This window comes from Hermetia illucens, chromosome 1 (genome assembly GCF_905115235.1).
Source record: "Hermetia illucens chromosome 1, iHerIll2.2.curated.20191125, whole genome shotgun sequence".
NCBI classification, from domain to species: domain Eukaryota; kingdom Metazoa; phylum Arthropoda; class Insecta; order Diptera; family Stratiomyidae; genus Hermetia; species Hermetia illucens.
Window position 1 is genome coordinate 205,348,346 of NC_051849.1, and position 15,982 is coordinate 205,364,327.

General features: G+C 45.4%; 1 protein-coding gene across 2 annotated transcripts; it reads left to right on the plus strand.

Moving 5' to 3' along the window:
* The first annotated feature begins 1,625 nt into the window (after window positions 1–1,625).
* On the plus strand, window positions 1,626–14,881 carry LOC119661510. Of its 2 annotated transcripts, XM_038070880.1 has the most exons (6): window positions 1,626–1,897; window positions 1,946–2,050; window positions 2,158–2,319; window positions 14,277–14,393; window positions 14,455–14,577; window positions 14,645–14,881. In XM_038070880.1, the coding sequence occupies exons 1-6, from the start codon at window positions 1,766–1,768 to the stop codon at window positions 14,864–14,866; spliced, it is 861 nt and encodes a 286-aa protein (XP_037926808.1). In that variant the 5' UTR covers window positions 1,626–1,765; the 3' UTR covers window positions 14,867–14,881. The 2 variants fall into 2 exon arrangements, with proteins under 2 accessions (XP_037926808.1, XP_037926809.1); XM_038070881.1 differs by lacking the exon at window positions 2,158–2,319.
* The last annotated feature ends 1,101 nt before the right edge of the window (window positions 14,882–15,982 follow it).

Sequence of the window (15,982 nt, forward strand, 5' to 3'; positions counted from 1 at the left end):
TGGCTCTCAGTAATTCGGAGACGTGCCTCCGCCTGATTAACCAGTTTTTGTCTGGTACGGGGCCCCGCTTGTTTAGTGTTCGTTTTCTTTTCTTTTTTTGTACTCATTTGATTCCCACGAGTATGGGGGTTAAGAGGTCCGCCGTGCCATAGCGCTTCGTAGCACCGTAAGGTCTACCTTACTCATGGATGCGACCAAGTATCAGTGAGGCTCCGTTTGAATACAGTCAGTTACTCCCGACTGCAAACTATCCAATGGGCACGGTTCGCATAACACCCTGGATTGGGGGAGGTGTTTTTCGATTCCCTAGTCTAGATCTGTAGGGTTTTGTTAATAGTAGGGTCACCTCGTACAGGGTGTGGCTACCACCACTCATTAACGGTCTTGGTAGACGAGAGGCTTGGCCCCTGAAAAGCCACGCACCGTCCCAAAGGAGAGACAGCTCATCCTCATAGACTCAGGTTGACCGCAGGGAGCTATGCTCTGCGTCAGTCTATCCTGCAGTGCACTGCTTGGGGGGTCAAGCAGTGATGATGATCTTGTAAGTCTTAATGTATTCCTCGGAAACCTGGGTTCTTAGCAAAAAAACTCCCAGACTGCTTTTAGAGATATTGAATTGGTAGAGCAGGGCCCATTCGTTAATAAAAAATGTTGCCCGCAATTGCATTGAACTGTATGGCGTAGAACAGTGGAGGAAGAATACAAGCTTCTAGAAATATCGCGAAGGGAACTGAAGGACTCTGCCAGGAATCAACTTCGATTTATTGGTCGTGCTATATCCCCGAGTTTATGGCCACCTTTTGGCCTCGCATTTTCTACAATTTGTTGTGTTCCCAAATTGGAAGGTTAGATCATCTCCAAATTTAAGTAATCCACATGCAACAAATGATAATGATTACCGGAAAAGCCGCAAGCTCTACCAAAATTCCCGCATATAATTAAAACATCTTCTTTGATTGGCAGTTCCGCAAATTTTAACTTTATCTTTTCAAGACTTTAGACACCTTTTCTTCAAAAACATAGCATAAATCATGGTTAGGGGTGCATGTTTGATTCTGCAGTTCGTACGCTGCACGATATACAGCTTGATGTGACCTATCTGTCTGTTTATCTTGGCTCCAAATTTGATTATGTGATGCAGATGATGCGGTAAATCCCGTAGTAACCACTTTCCTGTTGACAGTCGTACACTAAGCTATGTAAAATTGTTTATTTTACAAACATACCGTAAATCACTCTGACACCCCTAGCGTTGTAAGATAGTCTTGGTACGTACGGACCTAGGAGTATCTTTAATTCATTTGAGAATGGAAAAGATGCGATAGATGCAGTAGTCAGGAAGCACCCACTTAGATTAGATTCGGAGTACCCAAAAATGTATGCGCATCACATTGTTGCGGAGTTGTCTAGGAGGTGACATATTGCAGGAGAAAGCTCCAAGAATTCGTTAATCAATTTCAATCCGTCTCCAAAACAGGCAGCCATTTTACAGAGGTTCATGGATTATTATTGATAGAAAATCGAACTTATCTTTCCAACTGAACATAGATAAGATTGAAGACAGTCGCACCACCCCAATTCTTTGACAGCACCTCGAAGCAAGCTGTGAATTTATTTGGCAAACCCCTAGTAGATAAGCTCAATCTAAATGTCAAAAACTTTATAATAGTTTTAATCTAAATTTTCTGTCAGATACACTAATTTTACCTCCTCAAATTAGATTTAAGGTTTGTTCATTAAGTTTTGTGTGAAGTAAAAGATAAAAATGCGAACCTGGTATTTTCTCAGTATCGTCTTACTCGTCGTTCTTCAGTTGGCAGCCCAAACAAAAGAAAGTCCTCGCCAAGGAGACCAGCAGAGCGGAAAGGAGTGCTCGTTGGGACAGTTTCCCTTTGTTGTAGGTGTCAAATCCAAACAAGCCAATATGTTATTCAAAGTTCTCCAGGTTGCAGTTCTAGATGGGTACTACAATATTTGGTGTACGGCTGCTTTGATCACCGCTTCAAGAGGTCTGACAGTAGCGCATCGGTTCACTGGATGGACAAAGAGGGTAAAGGGAAACTTTCTAGTTAAAGAGTCATATTGAGTCCGTTACTACTTAACGATTGGGAATTATATATTTTAACGAAAATTAATTTAAATTTGTGGTTTGCGCAGGTATTCTTCTGCATGGGAGGCGACACAAAAGTGGTCAAAGGGTCCGATTTGCGATTTCGTCAAATCAAAGTTATCGTCGGTTGCCGCATGCATCCAAAGGCAGAGATGCGGTTTGGCAGTAGTATTGGATATAATGTTGAGTATGATCAAGCAGTAATAACTGTAAGTGGAAAAGAACGCTTTATTTGCTCTTCTCATTCAGTAAAAGGGTAGGAACGTCGGATTGTCATACATGTAATTCGCGTAGTCCAATGACCAAAATAACATTGGGTAATTTCATCGCACGAATTCTGAAGCGCTACTATGTTAAGGCTTTGTGGAAATCTGGCGCTCTTTTTAGTTAAAATCGGTTTACTGTCTGTCTTTTTTTTTTTTTTTCGAGGAGGTGGAAATCTTCAAAAGACACTGGTTTGGACACACCAGCATGTGGGATTTTTACCCACCAAACCACCCCCGACTCCTTCCCTGCCCCGCGGAACCACCATAAGGTATTACATCACGGGGCGGAGTCAGCTCACTCAAGCTTAATCCCATTTCTTCTATACGCGGCGCACGTGACCGCGACCTTTCCTCTGCCTTTCGCAATTTATCTTGAATAGATGCGATCATGGAGTTGCCCGCATCCCAATTCTCTTGATGTGCTAGCATTTTCGGCACCAGATTTTCTGGTATCAGCACCTCTGCTAGAGTTTCCTCTAGATTCCTCCTTTCTTCCACAAATCTCGGACAGTGGAAGAATACATGCTCTGGGTCCTCTGGGACTCCATGGCAATTTGGACAGTCGGGTGAGGTCTCCAATTTAAACCTGTGAAGGTATTGGAGATATCCTCCATGTCCCGTGAGAAACAGGGTGAGATTATAATTAATCTCACCGTGTTGTCTCTCCAACCACTCCTTGATGGCAGGAATGAGCCTGTGAGTCCACCGACCCTTTCCCGACCGTTCCCACCGCTCTTGCCATCTATTTATGGATTTCTCCCTCTCAGCATTCTTCCTCTGCGATAAGGAAAAGATTGGCTTTGCATGGTATATATTCGCCGTCTCATCTGCCAAGATGTCAATCGGCATCATTCCAGAGATGACGAATGCTGCATCATCTGAGACAGTCCTGAAGGCAGAGGATACCCTCAGAGCTGTCCTCCTGTAGACTGCGTTGAGTTTGCTAGTGTTAACTGACATCCGCAACGCCTCGCTCCAAACTGGGATCGCATAGAGCATGATTGAGGTCACCACCCTGGCTATAAGCAACCTAGAGGTATGCCGTCGCCCTCCCACGTTCGGCAACATCCTGGCCAGGGCCACACGAGCTTTGGATGATTTATCACAAAGATACTGTACGTGTTGCTTATAGCTGAGCTTCCTGTCTATCACCACCCCCAAGTATTTGATGGTCGGCTTGGAAGTGATGATATGATTCCCGACTCTAACACAGGCGTAATTTCTCTTCCGGCGCTTCGTGATGAGGACTGCTTCTGTTTTTTCCTCCACAAGCGTCAAACCGGAGCTCTCCAACCAACATTTGACAGCACTGATTGCCTCACTTGAGTATAACTCAGCATCTTCAAGATGCTTTGCGACAACAACCAGTGCTATGTCGTCAGCGTAACCCACCACTGTGGCTTTTCCGGAAGGAGAAGATTAAGTACATCGTTGTACATGATGTTCCACAGTAGTGGGCCCAATACGGAGCCCTGTGGGACACCCGCGGAAACAACATACTCCTGGGGTCCATCATCAGTGTCATACCAGAGCCTCCTTTCAGTTAAGTAACTAGCGAGATAGGCGGGAATACCAGCCTTCGCTAGGGATTTGCGTATTAGATTCCCATTGGCCGAATTGAATGCATTTTTCGCGTCCAAGGTTACTACCACGCAATATTTGTTGGTACTACCCTTTCCGTGGATTGCATCTTCGGCCAAGCCAGTAACCAATTTGATGGCATCAATGGTTGATCTGGCTTTTCGGAACACATACTGCCGATCTGAAAGGCCGCCTTGGCTCGCAACAACCGGGAGTAATCTATTATAGATTACCCGCTCCAACATTTTCCCCACCATGTCCAAAAGACATATGGGTCAGTATGACGATGGTTCACCTGGAGGTTTACCAGACTTAGGCAGAAGTACCAACTTCTGTCGCTTCCAAGCCGCCGGAAATATTCCTTCGGACAAGCACGCTTCGAACAACTCAGCGAACATGTCCGGCCTGGACTTCACGGCAAGCTTAAGGGCCTTATTCGGTACTCCGTCCAGGCCCGGCGCTTTATTGTCTACTATTCTACCGCAGATCTCCAGCAGTTCGTCTCTGCTGACTGGAGGAATTGCCGTCACATTCAGAGGTGGTTGGAATGTGTCGGTGCTCTCCTCTTGCTGGGGGAATAACCCCTGGATGATTTTCAGTAAGAGGGTGGGATACGTGATCTGCGAAGAGGAGCGGCCTCTGAATCGTCCCATCACTATTCTATAAGCACTCCCCCACGGGTTTATGTCCGCTTCTGAGCAGAGCCCCCTAAAGCATTTCGTCTTGCTTCGCTGGATGGCGAGCTTGAGGGTTTTGCGGGCTGCCCTATAGGCGCACTCCTTCTGCCCCTGATCGACTCTACCTACCGCCTTCTGAGCCGCTCTTCCGCTCTTCGCTCGGTGGCAGGCTGATCGAAGACCGGTCAGTTCATTATTCCACCAGTAGTTTGGCCTTCTACTGGGGAATGAGCACCTCCTAGGCATAGACGCATCACATGCTTTGGCGATGCATTGAGCCACATGGACGGTTCCTTCCATAGAGGCGCCCGCCTTATCAAGTTGATCTAACCACACCTGCATGAAGGTCTGCTCATCCAAGCATTTTGCAGACCATCCTGAAACCTTTTTCGGTTTCGGGCATGATAGCTCTTTGCCCTGAGACTCGACACATGTTTCAAAGAAGATTGCCTGGTGATCGCTGTGGGTGTAGCGTTCGCTGACGCACCAGAACATACCACGCGCCAGGGAAGGGCTAATAAAGGTCAGGTCTACAACCGAGCCTGACCCCCCTTTCTGAAAGGTGTTTACACCACCTTCGTTAGCCAAAACCATGTCCATCTGCGCAAAAGCCTCTAATAGACTGCGCCCCTTAGCATTTGATTCTCTGCTACCCCACTCCAGGGCCCAAGCGTTGAAATCACCAGCAATCACTTTTGGACTTCGTCCCCTTGCGTCGAGAACAAGATTATCAAGCATTTGTTCGAATTCAGGCGGTGTCAAACTTGGTGGGGCGTAGCAGCTGCATACATATACACCACCTTTTTTCGCCCACGCGAAGCCACTGGCTGCCTGACTTGCAGTACATTGTATGACCTGTCGACCACAAGTCCATATCGCCGCTCCACCAGTCGAATCTGTGACCCATACGCCACCATGACGGTTTCTATACGGATCACTTATTATTGCAACTTCCATCTTAGATTCGAATGTGGTCTGCTCAAGTAAATCCTGTGCGACCCTGCAATGATTGAGGTTTATTTGGATAAACCTCATTTTCTCAATGCAGTGAGCGCCTTCCTAAATTCCGGACATTTGCCACTTCTGGCAATGGGTCGGTTAACCTTTTCCTTTTTTTGCTTCACACAATAGGCATTTGGGGCCCCTATTGCACTTTCTGGCAATGTGGCCTTTTTCCCCACACCTTCTGCATCGATCGGACCGATCAATGCTGCTGGTGCATGCCTTCGCGAAGTGCCCAAACATGAGGCATTTAAAGCACCTCTTTAGTGCAGTTTGCTCCCTTAAACGGCAGACAACCCATCCAATCCGAATCCTTCCGGCAGCTAACAACATCTGCGCTGCCTCCGCTGGCACTCGTATGGTGGCCGTTTGAGTGCCACCATAGGCTTTCCATAGACCAACAACAGACTCCTCTGTAAGTTCTTTCAACTTGAATTTCTCCTTTCGATGTAACTTCATCGAGATCCTTACATTGTATATAGATCTCATGTTTTTGGGCACGCACTGCGGCATTCTCCCCAAATGAGTTTTTCACTTGAGTTCGAAAGTCATCAGTTTTGCCACCGCTGGATCTTTTCAGCCCGAACATGAGATCCCCTTTCTGGGTTCTTCGGATTCTGTTCACATTTCCGCTCAGATCTTTTAGGTCGGGATCAGCTTTGACCTTTTTGAGTATCTCCGCGTAGAACAGATTACCCTTACTGAAGATAACAATCGCATCTGGACGAGTTCGCACTTTTGCTTTTCGTTTCGCTTTTTTGTTGGTAACTTTAGTCCATCCATCGTTTTCGTTCGTTTTGGGCTTCGCAACGCTGGTCGAGTTTCCTAGATTCGCTGTATGCTTTCCTCCTTCTGAGCTGTTGTTGTTGATTTTCAGGATGTTCTGTCCGCCTTTTTTTCTCTTAGGCGCCTGCTGATTATTTAAAGGATCCACCTCTTTTTCACGTACTCGCTTATTTCGCTGGGATTCGATGGTAGTACGGTTAGGCGTCACTTGGGTCGCTTGTGATACTGTTGGCACAGCGGGGTTCGGCGTGTTCTTATTATTCTTTTCCTCCATCTGTGATCTATTATAGAGGGCTCTAATAGCCCTCACCATATTCTTTATGGCTTGATGCACGTTGTGCTTGTCCTTGATAAACTCGGACAGCTCAACTATTTTTGCCCCAAGCTAGGTGAAGGGTAATTCCTCCGGATCGGGACTCTGCTCCCTATAAGTCCCGGCAGGGTTACTCCTTTTACATGGTCCTTCACTTTTGGCCTGTACTTTATCCTTCATCGTCTTTGGCATTGGTGGAGATCTCAAAATTGATGAGCTTCTTTTGAATGGATCTCTTCCTTGTTCCTGGAGCACCTCCTGCTGTCGAGCATCTTGAACATGTGTCTGTCTGTCTGTCTGTCAGTCCGTAACACGCATTTTTCTCGGAGACCGTTATAGCCATTGACACCAAATCTAGTAGAAAGGTGGGAACTGTGAACGCTCATGCATATAAGTGAGTTACATCCTTTTACAACGAATTTAAGGGAGGGTCCCCATACATGCAAAAGGAGGTGTAAATTTTTTTTCATCAAATATAGTCATGTGGGGTATCAAATTAAAGGCCTCGGCTAGAACTTTTCGAAGCCGGTCTTAGTTTTGACTTTTGTTGAAAAGGTGGGGAGTGCGGGGGGTTGAAAGTGGTCATTTTTTTTAACGAACCCATTCTCAGGAACTACCACACCGAAAAATCTGAAAAAAATCAGAGGACTGCCACTATATGGTGCCTAGGCTCCGAAATACCCTCCATACAGATACCTGTTCAAATAAAGTATATAATAGTATATTGCAATAATTTTTAGTAATTGACAGGAAAACCCACCTTAAGTTCACCCTAGAATCACAGCAATGTAGGCTATAGATGGAGCATGATCCTGCCAAATTTGGTGAAAATCGCACTATTACTAACAAAGTAGCACTAACAAAGTTACACTAGGTCAAAACTGTCGCTCCTCTGCAAATTCAAGACTATGAATGTCAATATCACTTGAAAGTGGCTATTTTCACATAATATATGCATATTTTACGTGGAACATGCTAATGGGACAAATGCACACTCAAATCTCTTTATAAAAGAAATACACAAAACCTTTCATACCTGAAGCGTCTAGCTTCCGGTTTCCCGACTTGTTTTCTCTTTTTTCCGGAGGTTGAAATCTCCAAAAGGCACACATATGAATGCCCAAGTGTGCGGGATTTTTCCCTATTGAAACCACCTGCTGTCCTCTTCTCCGTGGAAACTCTACATAGTTTACGTCGAGGGGTAGACATAGCTCTAGCCTCTACCCTCCCCCATTTGCCACGGCGCTTCTCTAGTATTCGCTGCCTCCCTAAAGCTGCTCTGAATCCAGCCTAGCATTCCAACTCCCCGGGCACGCTAGTATTTCCTTGATTACACTTTACTATTCTTGCCCCTCACAAAGTCTTCTCTAGAATCTACCTTTTCTCGGCGAATCTAGGGCAGTGGGCAGAGCTGCCTAGTTTGAAAGGTATAATTCCTTATTAGGTTCCTTTTGGTTAAGTTACCATCCACCAGAGTGATCACTGCAGAATACCTATTAGTACTACCCTTTCTCCACACATTGAATTTTTTAGTTAAGCCAATAAAAATATAAGTCAATATGGGGATGGTTCACCAGAAGATGTACCAAATTTAAGAATGAACACTAGCCTTTGGCGTTTCCATAACTCACGGAAAATCCCATCCACCAAGCATGCCTTAAAAACTATTTCTGGCCTCGATGCATCAGTCAGGCTTAGGGCCTTGTTTGATTTACCTACCCAGGCCCAGGGTTGCAACCATATCTCCTTTGTGTTGCTTCCCCGTGTAGACCAACAAGTCTGTGAACTAGAAAAGTACAGGGAGCAATCGCACCAGCCGCGGAAGTTTTACCAACAAGTCAGCAGGATGAAGCCTTATACACCTCGATGCACATCCTGCCGAGACAAAGAGGGAAATCTGATTTCCGACAGAATGGGCATAGTGGAGCGATGGGTTGAGTACTTTGATGAGCTACTGAACCACCAGAACATCGGCGAGTTGGAGGTCCCACCAACTGAAGACGACGGACAAATACTGCCACCACCAAGTTTAGGAGAAACAGTCCGTACAATTCATCGGCTAAAAAATCATAAGTCGTCAGGAGCCGATGGAATTACAGCCGAATTGGTTAAATATGGAGGCGACCAGTTACACCAAGTGCTTCATCAACTTGTGCCCAAGGTATGGGACAGCGAATCAATGCCTGACGACTGGCAACGAGACATTATGTGTCTCATACATAAAAAGGGAGATATCACACAGTGCAGCAATTATAGATCTATCACGTTACTGAGTACCATCTATAATATATTCTCCACTATCTTGCTAGGTCGGATAGCCCCGTACGCTCAGAACATCATTGGCCCATACCAAAGAGGCTTCACTCCAGGCAAATCAGCAACAGATCAGATTTTCTCTCTACTGCAACCGATGAAAAAACTGTTGAAATATGGACATCACTTGCGTAGCGGAGTCAGGGTAAAATTGTACACGGCCATGAGAGAATTCGGTATCCCGACGAAACTAATAAGACTGACTAGGCTGACCCTGACCAATGTGCGAGGCCAGATAAAAGCAGCACGATCACTCTCAAGACCATTGGACATCAACAACGGTCTACGACAAGGGGATGCCCTTCATGCGTCCTCTTTAACCGGACCCTCGAGAAAGTGATCCGTGATGCTAAGGTAAATGCAAGGGGTACGATCCTCTTTAAGTCCACCCAACTACTGACCTATGCTGACGATATCGACATCATGGGAAGAACCACCCGAGACGTATAAACTGCCTTCATCCAGATCGAGCAGGCGGCAATTGTGGCGAGATCTTGAGCTGCACATCAATGAAGGCAAGACAAAATATATGGTGGTAACGTCAGCACCGAAAACGAACCAACCAACAACATCTAACCGCATGGGTCAAACAGGAAGAATAAAGATAGGAGAATAAAACTTTGAGACCGTTGACAATTTCTCCTATCTAGGGTCGAAACTCACAACCGATAACAGCTACAACGATGAAATCCATCCACGGTTGTTTGACAGCCAACAGAGCCTATTTCAGTTTACAAAAACTGTTCCGCTCGAAACGTCTCACCATAGGGTCAAAGCTCTTACGGTACAAGACTATGATCTTGCCAGTCCTCATGTATTCCTTGGAGACTTAGGTTTTTAACAAGAAAAATTGCGAACTCTTGGCCGCGTTCGAGAGGAGAATCCTCCGAAGAATTTTTGGCTCCCTACATGAGGATTGACGATTCCGTAGCCTACACAATGACGAAATCTATGAGCGATACCATGACCGTCCAGTTGTGAATAAAATCCGGCTCAACAGGTTACGGTGGGCGGGTCACTTAATCCGTATCGATGAGGATGATCCCACCCGGAAAGTCTGTAAGGGCGATATCTATGGTAGTAAAAGAAGACGAGGCAGACCCTGCCTAAGATGGAGCAATGGCGTAGGTCAGGACGCTAGACAGGGATATTGGATATTGGATTGTTTGTCCTCGGCGCAAAACCGGGATGTCTGGATTTCCTTATTAAGGCAGGCCTAGACCGGATACCGGTTGTTGCGCCGCTGATGATGCTGATGATGAATGTTCTCCTGGCCGTTTGTTTTGTCCAATGACACGTCGGCTGAAGATCAGATAGTTCACTGATCCACCAGCAGGTAGGCAGTAGAAGGTCAGAGAGAGAGACATCGATGAGTGATACAGAACGTTCTCTTTGAAGGTGAGCCTCATATAGTGTCCCAGTCCAAACACGTTTTGAATATTTGCTCATCAATTATTCACAAATCAATCTTCAGGTCGAAGATGATTACTTGGTTATCGCTGTCAGTGTGGTTTTCACAATCAAGAATTAACTTAAGTCAAATTCATAGCCAATTTAGGCCCTCCTTTCCGGTATGTATCAATCAGAGACCATCGTTGCCCAATATGATGTCGTATCTGCGCGAAGGCTCCCAAAAGACAGCGCTGTTAAGCATTCTTCAATGAACTCCCCCATGCTGTGGCCCATGCATTAAAGTCAACAGCAATGACTTTTGGTCCCAGTCCCTTCACATCTTTCTTCAACATATCCTCGAAAATTTGTGGAGTATGTCAGGCTTGGAAAAGCATAGCACTTATATAATTCCGCCTATTTTGTTTATACGAAGATAGTTGTGGCCTGCCTCATACATTCATGCAGCATGCCGCCCCGCTCGTTAAATCGAACACCGAGACGTTATAATTAGGGCTACTTTGGAATTCGACTTTGATACCCTGTCGCTCTTCCGATTGGTAGGTGACCTGCCAGAGCAGATCTTGAATGACGCTACGGTGGTTGAGGGTAATTTGAATCAACCACATTCTTGAACTGCAATTAACGCCTTTTTGAATTGGAGACCTTGTCGCTTCTGGTAATATCCCTGAAATCCAACACAAAGTTCCATCATACAGTCTATATTTGGGGCTCCTAACCCATTCCTGAGCACTATGATCCCTCCACCACACCGTGTGTATCGGTTAGGTCGATCTACCCCCCATTCGCCGGATGATCAAACAAGAGTCACTTGCAGCCCCTCTTCAAAGAGGTCCACTCTCCAAGGCACCAGATTGCCCTCCCCTTGCTCCCCCCAATACCGACCTTCCCAAATTTTAGCAGCTTGTGTGTTTCCTCTGCTGGTTGTCGGATGGTCGTCCTCTGTGCAGCCTAAGTCGCTATGCTAAGACAAAGCATACTAAGTCCTTACACTGTGTAGTGATTTCATGCTATTGGGCACGCACCGCAGCATTTTCGCTAAGCAGAATTTTGACTTGACTGCGGAAGCCTTGGGATTTACTTGCATTTGACTTTTTCAGATACAGCATATGATCCACCTTTTGGTTGCCCGGATTCTGCTGACATATTGCGCCAAGTGTTCAAGCCAGCTTTCACCCTTCATAGTATGTCTGCGTAGGAGTTATTACCTTTGCTTCGATTAATTTGAATCTTCGCGTGATTTTCTGCTCTAAAACCGAACTGCCGTGGGGCAAGTCTCCCCCCATTGTTTTTGCTTTCCGCGCATTTTCTCTACCTAGTTCACAGAGGCCTGACCTAAGGCTAGCTAATCTCTGAATTCACAGACGGATCAGCGCTCGCTCAAGGCAACGCAGTCTACTAATACCGGTTCAATGCAGAATACCCGACCGGGGTCCGGAAGGGGCAGGCTCCTGATGCACGCCACAACTACCACCTTGGCAGAGCTAGGCTCATATCACCCCATCAACCTTGATAAGGAGTTATCGACGTTTTAACTTACAAAAACTGTTCCGCTCGAAACATATAAGACAATGATCTTGCCATTCCTCATATTTTCCTCGGAGACTTGGGTTCTTAGCAAGAAAAATTGTGAACTCTTGGCCGCGATCGAGGTCCCCTACGTGAGGGTGGACGATTCCGTAGCCTACATAACGAAGAAATCTATGAGCGATATCATGACCACCTGGTTGTGGATAAAATCCGGCTCAATAGGTTACGGTGGGCGGGTCCCTTAATCCATATGGATGAAGATGATCCAGCCCGGAAAGTCTATAAAGGCAATATCTATGATAGGAAAAGAAGACGAGGCAGACCCCGCCTGAGGTGGAACGATGGCGTAAGTCAGAACACCACACGGCTTTTAGGGATATCGAATTGGTGGGCCTCGGTGCAAAAGCGGGATTTCTGGAGTTCCTTATCAAGGCAGGCCTAGACCGGATACCGGTTGTTACGCCGTTGATGATGATGGAGGAGTTGTCGACGGCTCCCAAGATTCCCAAGGTATCCTGGCGTGTATCAGTCATTAGCTGTTCGCCCTTTACCGATAAACTTTCTCGGTACTACTACCTAGGACGCAGGTATTATGCCAGCTAGGGGTCAGAATTACTTGCTCGGGCAGATGGAGACGCTATTGGGGATGCTGTTATTCTCACTTTCAGCTCAACTCTTTCTTAAATCTGGCCGGTGGGAAAGTGAAAGTTACTCACATTTTCCGGGGAAAGACTCGCCTTCGATTTTGTTGTTCTGTATGGCCTACCACGGCGATCTGAGTCGGTTTCTTTACACAGTTAGTTTCTACTCTTTGTGATAGCCCCTTGTGTTTTTTTTCGCGCTTTCTTGTATTGGTAATGCAACTATGGTTCCCTGTTTCCCTTACTCCGATTTCTCGCCTTGAAAGTTCCATCGAAAGTTTGGTACTCGCTCATGGGAACTAGGATATCTTGGGAGTCGGATGTTCGTCGGAACTTTTCGCCGATCTTTAAAGTATTATCGTTTGCGTTTCCTCTGACGTTGTAACCTGCAGCAAAACGTCATTGATTTTTCGGTTATCCGCCAGCTATTATCCTAGAGTTATGTCCATTTGCATCCATCGCTAGCCTTTCTGACATTGATTTAAATGTATCTATCGTACAGCTTGGTGTCATATAGCAGCCATAGGTAGATATTCCACCAATTTTTTCTCTTATGAAAGGAGGACCTGTTTACATGGCTCAATTTTCAAATGACCATATCGCTGCTATTCCGCTCTTATCCGTAACCCCACCCCACTGTGCATATCCCCATATTGTTCATAGATACGACGCAGATTTTTTTCTCGAGTACACTCTATGAAAGTGGTTCCTAGAACTCTTAGCAATGGTTTAGATTTAACCGTAAGAACCTCATTTGTGCGGGGGGGGGGGATTATTCGACTTTCTTACCATAATTCGACTTTGCTTTCGGAAGTCGTGTAGCTTCCGATGTTGGGGTAGATGCCTTTACGTCGATTAATTATGACCTCCCACCATCATCGACAGCACAACAACCAGTGACCAGCTAAGACCTACTCTGGAAAGAAATTCCAGACATCCCGGTTTCCCGCTGAGGGCCACCACTACAATATCGCTAGCAGCTGTCTGGCGTTCCAGTTCAGCCAGAGTCTACTTTCTTTTCAATAGATATCGTCCTTATAGACTTTGCGGACAGGATCACCCCCACTCATGTTGATTATTTCCCCTGCCAGCCGTAGCTTACTGAGCCACCGCGGTGTCCTAGACATCTGGGCCTCAAAACACTGAAACTAATGATATTTTTTAGGGGTTGAGCCCTAAGTCCTCATCCAGTTGATGTCGGACAAGACTAAATGGTTCACGAACTCCTTTTTTGGGTTTGACACCCAAAGTTCTAAACTCAAAAGAAGAACGAAGACAGCTACAATTTTGTACCAGGACAGAGGTAGCCCGTCAGGCGTTACCTAACCATCAGTGGACAATAAAGAGTAAAAGCAATTTGCTCTCCAGCAAGTGGATTCGGACTTAGGACTTCTCAATCCCTCAATAAAAATTGTCTAGCTTCGGCCAAGCTTTGGTCTGAACTGTCGGTAGGTTTACGTTGGATATAATTCGCAACCTTCTTGTGTTTCGCGAGCATAAAACACCTGCGAGTCGCTTCGGTCACGCTTCTCCCAGGGCAGAGGTGGAGCAGCGTCTGATAAGTGACCTCTGCCCTGGTATGAAACCATAGCCGCTCGTCGTTCTTGTAACTAATGACATTATTTTGAAAATTTCTCACTTCTTTAGCTGGACTCACCGTTTGTACTGTCATCTTACCTTTCAACGATTCGAATATCCACAACGCACCTGTCAGAAGGTCGAGACTGTTATCTTGTTGCATTTAACTACAGCAGCTCATATTCAGTAGGTTCTCATCTCTTGCATTTTTGTCTTGATGTTCCTGATACTTTCCCCTCTCAAACAGGAATCTGAGCAAGGCCTCAGATACGGCAAATTCATTTCCAATAAAAAGGAGACCTGCCCGATTTATTCAAAAAACTATCCATCCATATACTGTACCCAAGGGGAAATGGTCTCAACGAATGAAGTTAGTATTTATCTCATTCAGTTACTTGAATCCATCTTCTAGGTGAAGATTTTTTAACTCATTTTAGGGAAACAAAGGAGGTCTTCTGATAACTCCTCGGAAGCCTTACGAACTATATGGAACCTTTGCGAGGCGTAATGTTTTCTCGAATGCTGTTCGTAACGCAAGGTGGATATACGCAGCAGTAAACAGGGGATGCAAAGCTTCGTTTGTAATGAGGTCCCTAATTGACTTGTGTGCAAGGAGTACTTTAACTTACGAATCCTTTTTTTCAGATTCTTTTATGTAACGACTTACCAGTGGTTTTATTGTATCTGTGATATGTTTTTAAATCAATCGGGGCTGAAATAAATAAACCTTTTCAAAAGTTAACAGTTGAAATTCCATTTAAATAGATTCAGAATACTTTTTTTTATAAAGCTCAAAGCATTGAATCGTCAGGATTTTTTTGAAGCAAACCTACTAGACAGTAGAACAGGCCGTTCCATGTATACAAGTTTGTCTGTGATGAATTGAGACGTCCCAAATCCAAAATTTACGTTAGTGTCGTCTGCTCAGTCGTCTATGGGTCTAAGTGCCGGGTGACTACCAAAGAAAATGAACTGCACTTCGCGGTAATGGACATGGGGATGTTGCATTGGGTCAGAGGTATAACACGTCAAAATCATATTCCATCACAAATGAAACTATCCGCGATGGATATAGACCAGGACCATCGTAAAAAAATTGCGAGAGGCGTCTTTCGAGGTACGGTCATCCAATTAGCAGTGACGGAAACTCACCTACTAAGATTGGTTTGAACGTCAATGGAAAAGGCCAATTGATACTTCGATGACTTGATATGTTGGATGGTTATTTAAGAATCTATCGAATCTACCCAGACCAAGCCTTTAGGTGCATCTATGACTGGGAAGAATAGCGGAAACAGCCATAACATGCTGACCCAACTACTGAACGTGATAAACATAAGAAAACTTGTGTTATTGAAAATATTTTTTTGCGAATTGTGGGCTCCTAAGTCCGCATCAACTTAATGCCGGACTAGACCAAATGGAGAGCAACTTACTCCCTCTTTTTTTGGTCAACGGACCCCTCGTTTAGGGCTTAGCACCCAAACTTAAAAAAAAATGTCAGGCGATGGCGGCTTTACGGTTCCTTACCAGGGCAGAGGCAAATCGTCAGATGCTGCCTCACCTCTGCCCTGGAAGCAGCGTGACCGAAGCGGCTCGCAGATGTCATATGCTCCTTTATATAATTCGCCGAACACAACATGACTACGAATTATTTTGAGCGCAAATTGGCCTTATCGACCAGAGCTTGGCTAGAACTGAAAATATTTTTCTGAGAATTGTGGGGTCCTAAGTCCGCATCAAGTTAATGTGGTCCGACGCTGCTTCCAGGGCAG

Bases quoted from the DNA above. Each gene is read 5' to 3' on its own strand.
- LOC119661510 (XM_038070880.1), top strand. From the start codon at position 1,766: ATGCGAACCTGGTATTTTCTCAGTATCGTCTTACTCGTCGTTCTTCAG. The intron at 14,394-14,454 runs GTAGGTTCTCAT...CCTCTCAAACAG, and splicing joins ACTACAGCAGCTCATATTCA to GAATCTGAGCAAGGCCTCAG. The intron at 14,578-14,644 runs GTTAGTATTTAT...AACTCATTTTAG, and splicing joins AAATGGTCTCAACGAATGAA to GGAAACAAAGGAGGTCTTCT.